Source organism: Pteronotus mesoamericanus, unplaced genomic scaffold (genome assembly GCF_021234165.1).
Source record: "Pteronotus mesoamericanus isolate MK-2021 breed Mesoamerican mustached bat unplaced genomic scaffold, CSHL_Meso_final scaffold_85, whole genome shotgun sequence".
NCBI classification, from domain to species: domain Eukaryota; kingdom Metazoa; phylum Chordata; class Mammalia; order Chiroptera; family Mormoopidae; genus Pteronotus; species Pteronotus mesoamericanus.
In genome coordinates, this window is record NW_026555329.1 from 10,021,711 (window position 1) to 10,035,509 (window position 13,799).

A 13,799-nucleotide genomic window follows, 5' to 3' on the forward strand; every position below is an offset into this window, starting at 1 on the left:
TAGGCCCAACTGTGCTGCTTTTTCATAAGAATGGCTGGTCTTGGCTCCTAAATCCTATCAAACAAGCAACAGCTGGCTTCACTGAGCCCTAGTGGTAGCCAGATTAGAGTCACAGCTTGGCTTCACCTGGGAATCTCCAAGTACAGCATAAATAGCAGCCATCTCAGATTGCTTTACATCTTAGGAAGGGCGCTCCAAGCAAAACACAGGTCGGGGCTGACCTTGGCCTACACCACCGCCGCCCCTCCTCCCTGAAACTCCAGGGCCAATGCACCCAGTAGACAGCTTCAGAACATGCTGGAGCACCACCACCCTACCCCTGCACAGCTAATCCTCCATGGAGGGCAGAGGTTTGTGTTCAGTGATCACAGTCAGTCCTTGCAGCTGACTGGCCTGGATAAATCCCTCCCATTGATCTTCCAACAGCAACCAAGGTTCACTGTAAGAAGTGGGTATAGTCAGCCTACACAAAGGGCGCATTTCTTGGAACCAGCTTGGGAGATAGGGGAAGCTGTGCCACTGGACCCTACAGGACACCTACTACCAAGACACAGAGTCAAAGCAGTTCAGACTAATACATAGAAACAAACACAGGGAGGCTGCCAAAATGAGGAGAAAAAGAAACATGGTCTCAATGAAAGAAGAGATCAAAACTCCAGGAAAAGGTAAACAAAATGGAGATAAGCAATCTATTAGATGCAGAGTTCAAAACACTGTTTATAAGGATGCTCAAGGAACTTAGTGAGGACTTCAGCAGCATAAAAAAGATCCAGTCAGAAATGAAGGCCACACTAATTGAAATAAAGAACAATTTGCAGGGAAACAACAGTAGAGTGGATGAATCTGAGAATCAAATCAATGATTTGGAACATAAAGAAGCAAAAGACAACCAGTCAGAACAACAAGAAGAAAAAAAATCCAAAAAAATGAAGATACTATATGCAACCTCTAGGACAACTTCAAGAAGTCCAACATTCACCTCACAGGGGTGCTGGAACGAGAAGAGAAAGAGCAAGAAATTGGGAATCTATCTGAAAAAACAATGAAAGAAAAATTCCCTAATTTGGTGAAAGAAATAGACATGCAGGTCCAGGAAGTACAGAGAATCCTAACTATGATGGATGCAAAGAGGCTCGCTCCAAAATACATCATTATTAAAATGCCAAAGGTTAAAGAGAAAAAGAGACTCTTAAAAGCAAGAGAAAAGTAGTTAGTGACTGGAAGGTTGTCAGGTGGGAGGGGGAGGGAGAGAATGGGTGAAGAGGTGAGGGAAGTAAGAAGTGCAAATAGGCAGTTACAGAATAGCCATGGGGATGTAAAATACAGTACAGGAAATGGAGTAGCCAAAGAACTTAGACTCGTTACCCATGGACATGAACAGAGATAGGGGGATTGCCTGACGGAGTAGGGGTGCTGGGTGGTGGTGGGCAAAGAGGAAAAATCAGGACAACTGTAATAGCATAATCAATAAAATATAATTTTAAAAGATTAGCTCTATTAAAAAATATTAAGATAGCAACTTAATTATAGAGCCATTTAAAGATAAAATATAATATTACCTTGTTATGATATAGCCATAAATATTTTAAATTTTTAAACCTAGAAAGATCAATGACATCTGTCAGTTCCCTGAAAAAGAAAAAGAAAGTAAACATTAGCAATGATTAGTTCAGTATGGGTAAGGCAGGATATATAGTATGACTTTGGAGTAACTGTAAAAATCTCTCTTTGTCCTTTCAAAATTGCTGGCACACTTACATGCTTATTTCCAAAATTACGCTCTTAAAACTTCATTTGGATTAAGCTTTTGTTAGCCAGTTGAAACAAATATTTAAAGGGGAATATTTTATCACATGAGTAGAAATTTATATGTCATTATGACTGAATGTGTTGGGATTATGTAAAAAAAAAAAAAGATTTCACTAGGAGAGGACAGAGAGAAAAAAGTAGGTGCAGAAGACCCTGAATCACAAGTGGGAAATGCTATTAGCTCCTGCTTCAACAGTGTGTGCAGGGTTCTTAGTTTGGGGTTGTCCAGATCTTGGCCAGACTGGGTTTAAGACATGAAGATTGCAGTGCACCAAGAGATACAGACGGAATAAAGTGTTTTATTTTCCCTTTGTTGTTCATTAAATAAAGGGTCAAAATATTGCCCATCCTTCTTGCACTGTGCAGGACGCTAGCTGTCTAAGTGGCCCTGAGCCTTGTGCTGATGCAGCTCATTCTGCAAAGGGACAGGCGTATGGGGAAGGGGAGCTGTCAGCAAAGAGGGCAAAGCCTCTGAGTCACTGCTTTGGGCTGGAGTATTCAAATCTCTTTCATTTCTCAGGGCAGGACTTGTGGGCCCAGGCTGAGTACGCGTACATATATGGCTCCATTTGTTAAACACAGGGCACATGCTGTGTGCCAGTGCTTTCCTAAGCAATTTAAAAATACTAATGATAACTACTATTACCTATATTAACTCATTTGTGGCAACATCCTTTCACATTTATATTTATTTAACCTGAGTCACTGAGGGACTAATTATTTTCCTACTGTTTTAAGCAAATATATTTTTTTAAATCATGCAAACATTTCTAAACAAAAGAAACCTCTCTCACCAAATTTTTATATTGAAAAATTTTAAATCTAAGAAAAGTTGAAAGATAGTACAATGAATGCTTGAATAGCACATATAATTTTTAATGTTTTGCCACACTTATACTCACTTTCTTTTTACCCATATATCTATTTATAAGTTGATAATTTCCTGGGGGAATCACTTGAAAATAAGTTGCAAACTTATTATTGCAGGGTTTTCACTCCTAAATACTTCCTGCACATCCCTTAAATAAGGACATTCTCCTGCATAACCATGATAGCATTATCACACCTAAGAAAATTAAATTGAATTCATTAATATAATCTAATATATTACCATTATTCAAATTGTCCCTGTTGCCTCTCTATTTCATAGTTTGTTTGTTTAAATACATAATCCCATTGACATTCATGCATTGCTTTTTCAGTTGGTATAATCCCTTAGTCTTAAATTTAGCATAGTCACAGTCTCTCCATTTTCCCCCTTGACTTTGACTTTTTGAAGAATCCAGGACAGTTGTACAATAGAATGTCTCACATTATTGATTTGTCTGATTGCTTTCTCATGATTAAATTCAAGGTAGATCATTTTCAATTACAAAGGTGATAATTACTGTATCACATCAGGAGACAAATGGCAGTATTTTGACCCACTCTTGGTGAAGCTAAATTTAGTCCCATGGTTAAGGCTGTATCTGCCAGTTCTCTCCATTATAAAAAGTATAACAAGTATGACTTTGATCACTGATATATAATATGTGGGGCAAAACTCGGAGACTATGTGTGTATTTCATACCCAATAGCTATAGAGTCAGTAGCCTTAGCTGCTATGGAGGACCTTTACCTGAACTTGTAGATTCAGTTTTATAAGGAGTGCCTTCTAGTGCTTTCCTTTTCACATTGATTACCTGGCATTCTGTAAAGAAGATCTGCCACAGTACATGTTCTCAGTCATTACTCAAGAAGTCATTGGTAAGATGCTTTCCATTTTCTAAGGGCAACAGAGACAGGCAAAGAACCCAGTTTACTGGTCTCTGGACTGTGAAAAATATTTTTTTTGGACACAGATGGATTAAATGATAACTTATTATTCTTGGGATATAAAATGTGTTGTCCTTTAGTTGAGAAGACACTACTTACCCACTGTCAGAAGATCAACATTTCTAATTTTTTTCTAGTGTAACAAATCTTTTTTTTGGTAGTCTACTCACTCTTTAGGTCCATAGCACACAGTTGTTAAAAACCATAAAAGGCTGAGGTGCAATCTTTTGGCCATATAAAATATTTGTTATTACAAAACCAAGTGATCTATAGAAAGGTTGAAGCATGAAGCATGTCAGAATTACATACTATACCTGTTCCATTCTAAAGTATATTCTTTTAAAAATCTTAACTTGGCCAGCTATTTATTCCCTTGCTCCCAAGACATTCAGGGCCAACACAAAGATAAGTATTTTTCTTTGCAGTCATAAACCAAGAAATATTTATATACAACAAAAGATACATGTTAATCAATAAAGGATTTTCTCCAATTACCAGAGGTAAAGTTATTAACTTCATTGATAAAGCAGAACATTTTCTTTAAAAAAATAACTGAGTTCAATAGATTACATATGAGTAGAAGTATATCAAACTTATTTTAAAATAATACATAGAATAATTCACTGAGACAAACAACAGCAAGGAAGGAAAAGAAGAGCAGGAATAGGGTCATTGTTATTAAAATGCCAACTGTGACTGCACAGATGTCACTTTTTGGCTAGTAAACGCTGTCGAGTCCAATCCAACCTGTAACTTCCTCTTCCTCTTCAATTCTCGCAGGCATGGTGACTGTCCTGCATGGCATGGTGACTTTGCTATGTGCCACCTTGGAGAGTTGGAGTAGAATCAAAGGAGGATGTTAAAAAAAGGAGAGGTTTTTCCTACTTAACAGTAAAATTAGTATAGGGGTTATTAGCTGAGGGTTATTTTTATAGTATGGAGGTATAATGAGTCATTACTCTCCAATAAAAGTAATAATATTAACTGCTCTAATGATCATTGAGTGCTTACTGCATCCAAGGCCCTCTACTAACTCATCCTCACAACAACCTTGTGAAACAGGTAGTATTGTTATACGTAAGCAGGCAATAGGATTTCCAGATAAAATACAGGATGCCCAGAATGTGAGTTTCGGAGACGACAAATGCAGTGTGGGGAATACTTATACTAAATATATAAATACACACACACACATAAGTGGTAAGATACATACTTATGTGTATATATATTCATTAGTTTCTCTGAAATTCCCGTGTAACTGAACATTCCATATTTTTATTTTCTAAACCTGACAGAGATCATCCAGCTGGAAGAGAGAAAGCTGGGATTCAAACTTAGCATATCCATTCCAATATGCTGCCTCTCCAGTAGAGACTGTGACTCCAAGGAGTGGTAAAGTAGTTAGGGTGTGGTACTCACCCATTCTGTCCTTGGGGGAATGGGACTGGAAAAGAACATTTGAATCTGTGAAACATCATAACTGATGCTCTTCTGTTTCTTACATGTGTAGAGTACACTTACTTTTGAGAAAGGAACAGCTCGAAGACATCAGCATCCCTCTTGTGGCCACATATCTTTAGCTGATCTTCAACTGCCTGATAACATATAATTAATCTGTCAAGGCACATTCCACTGAGCAAAAATACTGAGACATTTGCAGTCAATAACAATAACGTCTACAGGAGATCAAAGGAAAGGTGAATATGGAGGCAACCACTCTAAACTGATAAATTCCAATACCACAATTATATATTATTTAATCATTCTGCGGTTGAATTTCATTATCCTTAATCCTGGGAACAGATGGGTAAATAATTTTTAATCAAAGAGAAAAAATGTGTATGTGTACATATGTTCCAAAAACAAGTTTTGGATTCTCTACAAGGTAGAGTAATTTAGTATTTAAATATTCTTTTTTAAAAAGATTTTATTTATTCATTTTTAGAGAGGGTAGGGGAGGGAGAAAGAGAGGGAGAGAAACATCAATGTGTGTTTGCATCTCACATGCTCCCTGCTGGGAACCTGTCTTGCAACCCAGGTATGGCCCTACACTGGGAATCGAACCAGTGACCCTTTGGTTCACAGTCTGGTGCTCAATCCACTGAGCCACAATAGCTAGGGCTAAATATTCTTAAATGCTTCTTCAAACACAAAGAATTCAAATTTGGTAGGTTTTCCATATTGACAGAAGATACTCATCATCAAGGTTGGAGGTAAAGGACATACAATATAATGTACATTATCATATGGGTGCTTGGCACCCTGTAAATTCTCAATAAATGTCAGACAAATGAATAAATGAGTGAATAAATGTCTTTTCCCTTTCTTTGCAAAGGAATCATGTCTTCAGTTTTCATGAATTACTAACATGCGTGAACCGTGGGAATTTTTGATGAAGAAGCAGCAATTTTTATTCCTATAGGCTTTGTTTTGAAAATATAAATCATAATCTTCCATGAAGGACTAAACCTCACAAGACACAACAAAAGTGGATAGCATAATCATTGTACTTCTGGAATCTGACAAACATTGTAATTATCAGAGTCAAAACAATCACAAAATTTCAGCTGGGATTTGTTGTGGGTGGTGAGGTTGTAATGCCAGTAAGTGATATGTGAAATTTTGACAATGGTTGTGTTATTTAGTAGAGGACCTTCGGAAGAGTTAGATTTAATGAGATGAGCAAATATCTAACGAAGTGATGAAGGTAGATAACCTAGGGATGGGGAGCAGCTGCTAATTGGCAGTCCCAAACTTTCCTTGTTACCTTGTTACACAAGCTGAACCTTGAGGCTTGGAGAATTCATTGGCTCAGGTACAGGCATTTCCATCAAAGTACTGTGTTACCCTGACAGGCAAGCTGGATCTGGGGCTTGGTAAACCCAATACATCAGGCTTACACACCTTCATCTGGGTATTTTAACTGAAACATCTGAACTTCTATGGTATAGTAGAAACACATAGTCAATTGCAACTTGGCCAAAGTATTTGAGATGTTAAAGTCCAGCCAAAGTAGAATTAAAATTTTGCAGCTTGCTATTAAAATTATAAATGTGCTTTTAAACTGATCCACCATTCCACATCTAGCACTCAGAAGAACAGTGGTACATACACACAAACACAACATATGAATATTATTGCTTACTTCAGCATATAGTATCAGGGTTGTGAAATATGATCCATTAATTGGTATATGGGTTAAATTAAAATATAGCTTCACAATAGAATACTGTGTAGTAGCTTAAAAAATCTAAAGAGATGGATATATAGACATATACTGATACCAGAAATCTATTTTTAAGTAAAAATGTCATTGGCAATATATGTGTAAGAGTAACAATATTTTTGTTACCAATGACATTTATATGTACACAAAATACACACACTCCAAATTGTTAACAACAGTTATCACTGGAGATCATGGGGTACTTTCACTTTCTAAAAAATAAACTTTTTAGTAATGTTCGAATATTTCATAATAAGCACATATTAATTCAGTAACAATAATACACAATTTCAACATTTTAGCTATGGAATGATTTAGCTACTTAAAGATTTCAAATTTTGAAAAATAAGAGATGAAAAGGGAAATTGAAACTATCAGTATAATTTGTAAGCCACTGGTGTAATCAATTGTTTATTGATACAGATTTTTATCAGGGTACATTTCTTTCCAACCAAAAATTTCATATAAATCTGGTAGCAAGTATTAATGCCAAAGTGCCAAAGAGCACAAAGCTGTGCCAAGAAGTTTCAGGTTTCAGTGAATCCCAGGTGGAGCAGTTCCAGTTTCCAATCAACTCACAACCTCCCTAGCAGAATCTTCCTTTCATCTAAAGAAACACAACAAGCATTCTTTCCCTGAAGTAGTTTTGTTTAATTGTGGTAAAATATATGTAATGTAGACTTTATTATTTTAACTGGACAGTTCTGTGGCATTGAGCATGTTCACATTGTTATACAACCATCGCCACCATCCATTTCCAGGAATCCGTCATCTTCCCCAAATGAAGCTCTACGCCCATTAAATATTAATTCCCCATTTCCCGCTGCTCCTCATCCCCTGGCAACCACACTCCTACCCTCCTCTCTACGCATCTGACTGCGCTGGGGACCTCATATAACTGGAATTTTAAGTTTTTCTCCTGTGTGACTGGCTTATTTCACTTAGCATAATGTCTTCAAGAATCATTTATGTTTTAGTGTGTGTCGGAATTTCTTTCCTTTTTTAAGGCTGAATAATATTCCACTGTTTGTATACACCACACCTTGTTTGTCCACTTATCCATCAATGGGCACTTGGGTTGCTTCCACCTTTTGCCTATTGTGAACCATGCTGCTATGATCACGGCTGTACAAACATCTTTGAATCCCTGCTTTGGCTTTGTTTGAGTACATACTCAGAAGTGAAATTGCTGGATCCTATGGTAATTCTATGTTTAATTTATTGAGGAATTGCCATGTCATTTTCCATAGCAACTCCAAATAACAGCACTTTTTTCAGATGATCATTGTGAAAATAGTATGTCCAAACAGATACTGAACTATTGAGCGCTTAGTTCAGGCTGTGATTAGTCTGTGACTAGCTGGTAAAGGCAGCAACGACTTAGGTAAGGTGACTGCTCTTCAGGAGCAGGCCTTTTAGTAGGAGACGTGAGGGACAAACAATCCTGTAAAAGAAGGTTGTAAGTATTAAGGACTATGAGAAAAAGAAAATATGCTCTGGTGAATTTAGAGGAAGAAGGAATTACAGTGAGCCTGGGGACTCCGAGATTTCAGGGCGGGGCTGCCAGCTGGGTGGGCTGAACGGTGAGGACAAACTGGAAGGGGAGCACTGATGGATCGGTGTTTTAGTCAGAGGGGAGCAGCTCTACAAAAGAGAAGGCACAGGGGAAGGAAATTGGAGGAGTGCAGGGCGGTACAGCCTTTGGCTACAGTGAAAGGTACATGGCAGGGAGTTGTGAGAAACAAATTAATAAAGGTGGCTTGAGGTCCGATTATTCATTCTAACTTTGAAATTTAGGCTCAAAGAGTGCACTTAGTCATAAGGGAAACTTTTACAGGCCTAAGAACTCTAACTTAGTTTACATAGTTTACATAAATTACATAGTTTATATAATTTATAATTTAAAATTAATTTGTTTTTATGATATACGAGACATATTTATGTACATGTATATGAAATATATATATATATTAACTGCAGAGTAAAATCGGTGTTAAGTCCAACAAAGTTCTAATTTTTCCCGACAACTACATCAATGCTTTAAAATCATAACCATTATCAAGTTATTTTAAAATCACTGGACTAAATTCTGGGGCAGTGGGGAAATAGGACAGGATTTTTCAACGGGAGAAAAGATGAGAAAAGGAACTAGGCTTCAGGGAGGTGACTTGCAGCGACACGTCTGGTGGCCTGGGGTGCAGGGAGACTGCAGACAGGAAGCAAGGCTGCCTCCGGAAAATCAAAGCGGGAGCCGGCGAGCCTGCCCTTGGATAGTGGCAAGCGGGAATGAGCAGTGAACAGATGTGTCACGGGGTGGACAGAGAGGGCAGACGGGACCTGGCAAGGGACTGAGGCAGGGAGTAAGGGCGAGGGAAGTCACAGGTGATGAAGATAATGTGATGACATGATGATGAGAAAGGTGACTGTTAGGGAGGATGAATTCAGCCTGGAAGTGCAGCAACGGAGGTGCTGGTGGAACAAGCAGGTCAAGATGACGAGCAGAAAGCTGCAAGTGGATGAGGGGGCCTCACCAGAGATGCTGGGTGGGGATGCGCAGCCTTCCACGCCAGGCCAGCCCAGGGGGAAGAGTGGGATGGAGGTAAGGGGATTGTGGCACATACTCCCTTTAGAAAGAGGAGGAGGGCACCAGTCTGGGTAAGGTGACAGAGGAGGGCTGGGTATAGAGTTAGGAGGAGAAAGAAAAAGACAGTGGGAACTGAGAGGGTGAATTTCACGGAGGTAGAATTTGAATCTATAGTGTTGCTTAGGGTGGGAGAGGATATAACCCAGAAAAGGAATTGAATTTGGGGAGGAATTTCAGTAACCTGATGAGGAGGGAAAGTCCTATTTCAAATTAATTGGTTAATAAACCAGGAAAATGAAAAAAAAAAAAAACCCCAAAACCCAAAACCAAAACAAAACCCCCCAAAGCCCCAGCACGGAATTGGAGTGCGGACACTGCCAGCACAGGGAGGAGAGCAGCAGCCGCCTCCACGGCCCAATGACGTGCTAGCTAGAGAGAGCAGAAATCAGAGTTTGAAAATCGTGGGCTTATTACATCCCAGAAGAATGAAGCCTGTATTCAAATCTACAGAAGAAATAGTCTTCGCTGATGATTTGTGTACTGCAATAATAGATAAATTCCTATGCTTTCATGCAACACGCCTGCACCATGGGTTAGTCAGGACTTAGCTTTCAATTCATGGCAGAAACCTCAGCTTTGATGAATCACGGCCGTCCCACGACTTCCCAGACAAGCCCCAGACCGCTAGGACACTTTTCTAGCTCCGAGGCTCCATCTTTTTGACGTTTGTCCCACTCAATATCCCTTAAGCCATAATCTTAACTGCCTTCAACTGTTTGTATTATTTTTCAAAAGTATTACTCATTTTGCACTTTAAGGGAACAACATTTCAGAGATTTAATATATATTTATGTAAATAAATATATGTATTATTTACATATATAATGTTGGAGAGTCAAGGCCCACATTTATGGCTTTGTTACCTAATCTCTAAACTGCCCCAGTTACAAATGCCGCAGATGTAAGTACAGGGTATAAAAGGTCAGAAGCCTATTAGTGGGGCAGGCTCCATACCGCTCCCCCCGCCCGCCCCCGCCGCGAGGAGGTTACAGGCCTCTAGCTCCCGTAGAAGTCTGGGGACCCCACTGCTTCACCCTCTCGTTCCCAGGCCCCAGGGGCAGCCTTAGGCCGGTGGGGGCTTTCCGGCAGGGACCCAAAAGGCCCTGGTTCTGGAGACGGGGTGCCCCTTACCCTGCGGCTGATCTCCAGGGCGGGTCCAGGAGACCTCGCTAGGCTCGCTAGGCTCGTAGTGTGTCGGAAGGCGCGGGGCAGATGGTTCGGGTCCCAGGTCATCAGGACACCAGGACAGCCAATGGCGCCTACGATTGACCCAGTTTGGCCCGCGGTTCATTGTTCTGACTGTTACCAACAGCTACCACAATCTTGCCGACTAAAAGCCAATCCAAACCAGGGAAGATTTGAAGCCAAATCCTGACTTCTGTGACGTTTGCGCTTGTGGCCCTCGCAGCACCCACCACGTGGTACCTCGGACACACCAGCGTTCGCCTGCACGCGGTGCTTTTGTGACTCTGCTGTAAAGCAGGTGATCTATCAGCTGTGCCTGAGTGGGTCAGAGGATCCCGACGGTAGTCACCCAATAATACTAATTTTATTGATTTGAGATCTCAATATCAGAAAATTTAGGTTTCTTAAAATTAGATGTGCCTGGTGACCACTGGTCATGTGCCGAGGACAGGGGTGATGCAGTGCCCTGTGGAATATTATTGGCACCTGAGACAAAAAGAAAAAAAAAAGTTCTGTTGATATAAAATCTTAAAGTTTCGTTCATCACGGATGCTTTGCAAAAATATTGCATTAAGATTCATTTTGCTGAGTTTTGGGTGCCACTTTACATTTTTGTCCTAAGGCCAGCGCCTCACCTGCCGCACGCCAGACCCAGTCCTGGAATGGAGGCAGGTGGCAGGATCAAGGCACCCTCGGTTCCAGGTGCACGGAAAAAAAGGAACGCATCGTTGACTTGATTGGCCAAGAATAAGTGCATATTGGCTCAGTAGCTTGAAGTGCTTCTTCTGGCAGAAAATGGGTAAGATAAGCCATTTGGCTAGAACTTGATGCCTCCCCAAACAGACAAAAAGCACGAATTCTATTCGTGCCTCTGTCAAAACTATCTTATGATATTATAATATTTATAGGCATTTGGTTCCCCTCTAGCTTGGGAAACTTCGGAGGCAGGATTCTGTCTGTAACATCACTATCTGCTGTCAGGGACTAACACGCTGCATTCAGTAAATGCTGACTTAATAGAATGAGTGGGTTTCTTGGCTCCAAGTCTGAACTTGAAATCTAGGAATTAAATACAGGTTTTTTGAAATGGGTCAAGGGTACTTGAACATAAAAATTCTGGTGTTGGAATAGAGCATTAAAAAGTTATCAGTGGAGAAATCAAACACACTATTTTAGTACTTCTAAAAAGTATTTGGGCCTGGTGGGGCCGGGTGGGTAAAAGTCCTCCAAGTTATTGTGGAGACAGTAATCTGATTACTTTTAAATGGTTTTTATCTCATAAATAAAAACCAGATGAGAGGAATGGTCCACTTAGAAAACAGTTTACTGACCATTTGTCTTCTACTTTTGCTGTTAATCTGTGTTCTGGCATTTTAGATATCATTCATAAATATGCTACATAGAAACACGTAAATGTATACCACTTGGTCAGTTTTGTACATTATACAAGAGTGAGTTTTAGAATCATAAACAAAATGCTTTTAGAGAGCATTTTACAGAAGTAAACTACTAACCACCTAATTTCTGCTAAAATCACATTAAAATTTTTACCCTTGACTTTCTACTTAAAATCTTTAAACTTACACTAAGAAGATCAAAAAAAAATTAAAAATAAAAAACAACACCCAGCTATGTTCTTAGGGAAAGAACTCATTTATTATAAGGTCTTACTATGTTCCTTCTTCAATCAAAATTTTCAACTTAACTGATCATGAGGACTAAAATAATGCAAATTTAATTACGGGATGTGAAAGATGGAGGTTAATAAAGGCACTCCTTGGATGAAAGGTCCTTTCTAGATATCCTCACGTTGGTGGTACAAAATTTTTACCGAAAAAGCAGCCCTGGCAGAGGGAGCAGAGAGAAGTTTTTACCTCTGTGTGGTGGGATTATGGCCTGAGGAATCCCGCCTGAAATTTAAAAAATTTGTGTAAAATGTACATTCTCCTTTACAATCAATCTTGTTTTAATATAAAAATAAAGTGGTTCCCCTTAACTCCCCTCAAATCTTTGAGTGATATTTACATTGAAGCAAGACACCCTGTGTTTATCCCGCGGCTTCGCCTCCCTGGCACGCTGCCAGCGCCTGCAGCGGTTTGCATACCCCAGTTTGAAAGCTCTATCCTATCATGTATGTGGATTTGGATAAGAAGAAAGAGCCTGTGCTCCAAGTCAGGGCATGTGGGGTTTAGTCTCAGCTATGACATTAACTAGTTGTTGGCCACCTTTGAGTCACTTAATGTCTCTGGTCCTCAGTGTCTTCAATAATAAAATGAAGAAGCTGGACTTTTAGATCCAAAAATCTATTATTTAATTATACTCTCCTAGAAGGGTAATATGTATTGTTCACAGAATAAAAGATTGTTGTTGAGATGTTGACATGTAATTGTTTTTAAGAACAGTTTCCCAGTGAAAAATGTGTGAGGGAAGGTAATTATGTTTATGATGGCTATCATTAAAGCTATGTAATTCTAAAAATTCTCTTCCTAATTTTGTCAGCAATTCCAGCGATCAGTCTGGATGTTATTTTTCTGAATAAGAAATATTTATTAGATAAAATGATTATCAGTGATTTTCTATACCATGTAGCATGAGCACAGAATGAACAACATATCAGTCACAAAATCTTATATGTATAAAAAATATATCTTTTTATGATTTGATGACTAAAGCATCAACATTTTCATTGTTATAAGTTTAATTAAAATAACATTTTTAATTGACAGCTATCGGCTTTTTGTCTGTTTACACAAAATGAAAATGACAATAGAATTCTCCATGAGTCCTTCATGTTATTGTGCATGTTACGAGATGAGGCACTGACTGCCTTTTTCAGGACTATATTTTAGGATATTTTTGGGGTGAATAGGCTTGGAAGGCTGAGACAGTGTCTACCTCCAGAGCAAAGGGCAGACTTTTCTTGCATTTTGTTGTTTATCGTGCAGCATAATAAAGATAATATCTTTCTCCTTTATAATAAAAATAAGGTCAGAAAGGCTTATTGTTGAATATGAAATATCAGGGTTCCCTAAGCTCAGGGTTTCTGCCCTATACACAGCTCGCTGTATGCGGCCCCATCACCTGGACTGCATTGCCTTTCCCTCTGGGAACTGTGGCTCA

At 39.2% G+C, this 13,799-nt stretch overlaps 1 protein-coding gene across 1 annotated transcript in view; it reads right to left on the reverse strand.

Moving 5' to 3' along the window:
- The window catches only part of LRRC72 (leucine rich repeat containing 72), a 37,755-nt gene extending 26,970 nt beyond the window's left edge, over window positions 1–10,785 (reverse strand). Inside the window, exons 1-3 of the mRNA XM_054564073.1 lie at window positions 10,626–10,785; window positions 5,146–5,269; window positions 1,560–1,629 (exon numbers count right to left, since the gene is read on the reverse strand). Coding sequence (XP_054420048.1) covers window positions 1,560–1,629; window positions 5,146–5,269; window positions 10,626–10,785 — 354 coding nt within the window. The remainder of the gene's footprint in view (window positions 1–1,559; window positions 1,630–5,145; window positions 5,270–10,625) is intronic.
- Window positions 10,786–13,799: the final 3,014 nt, after the last annotated feature.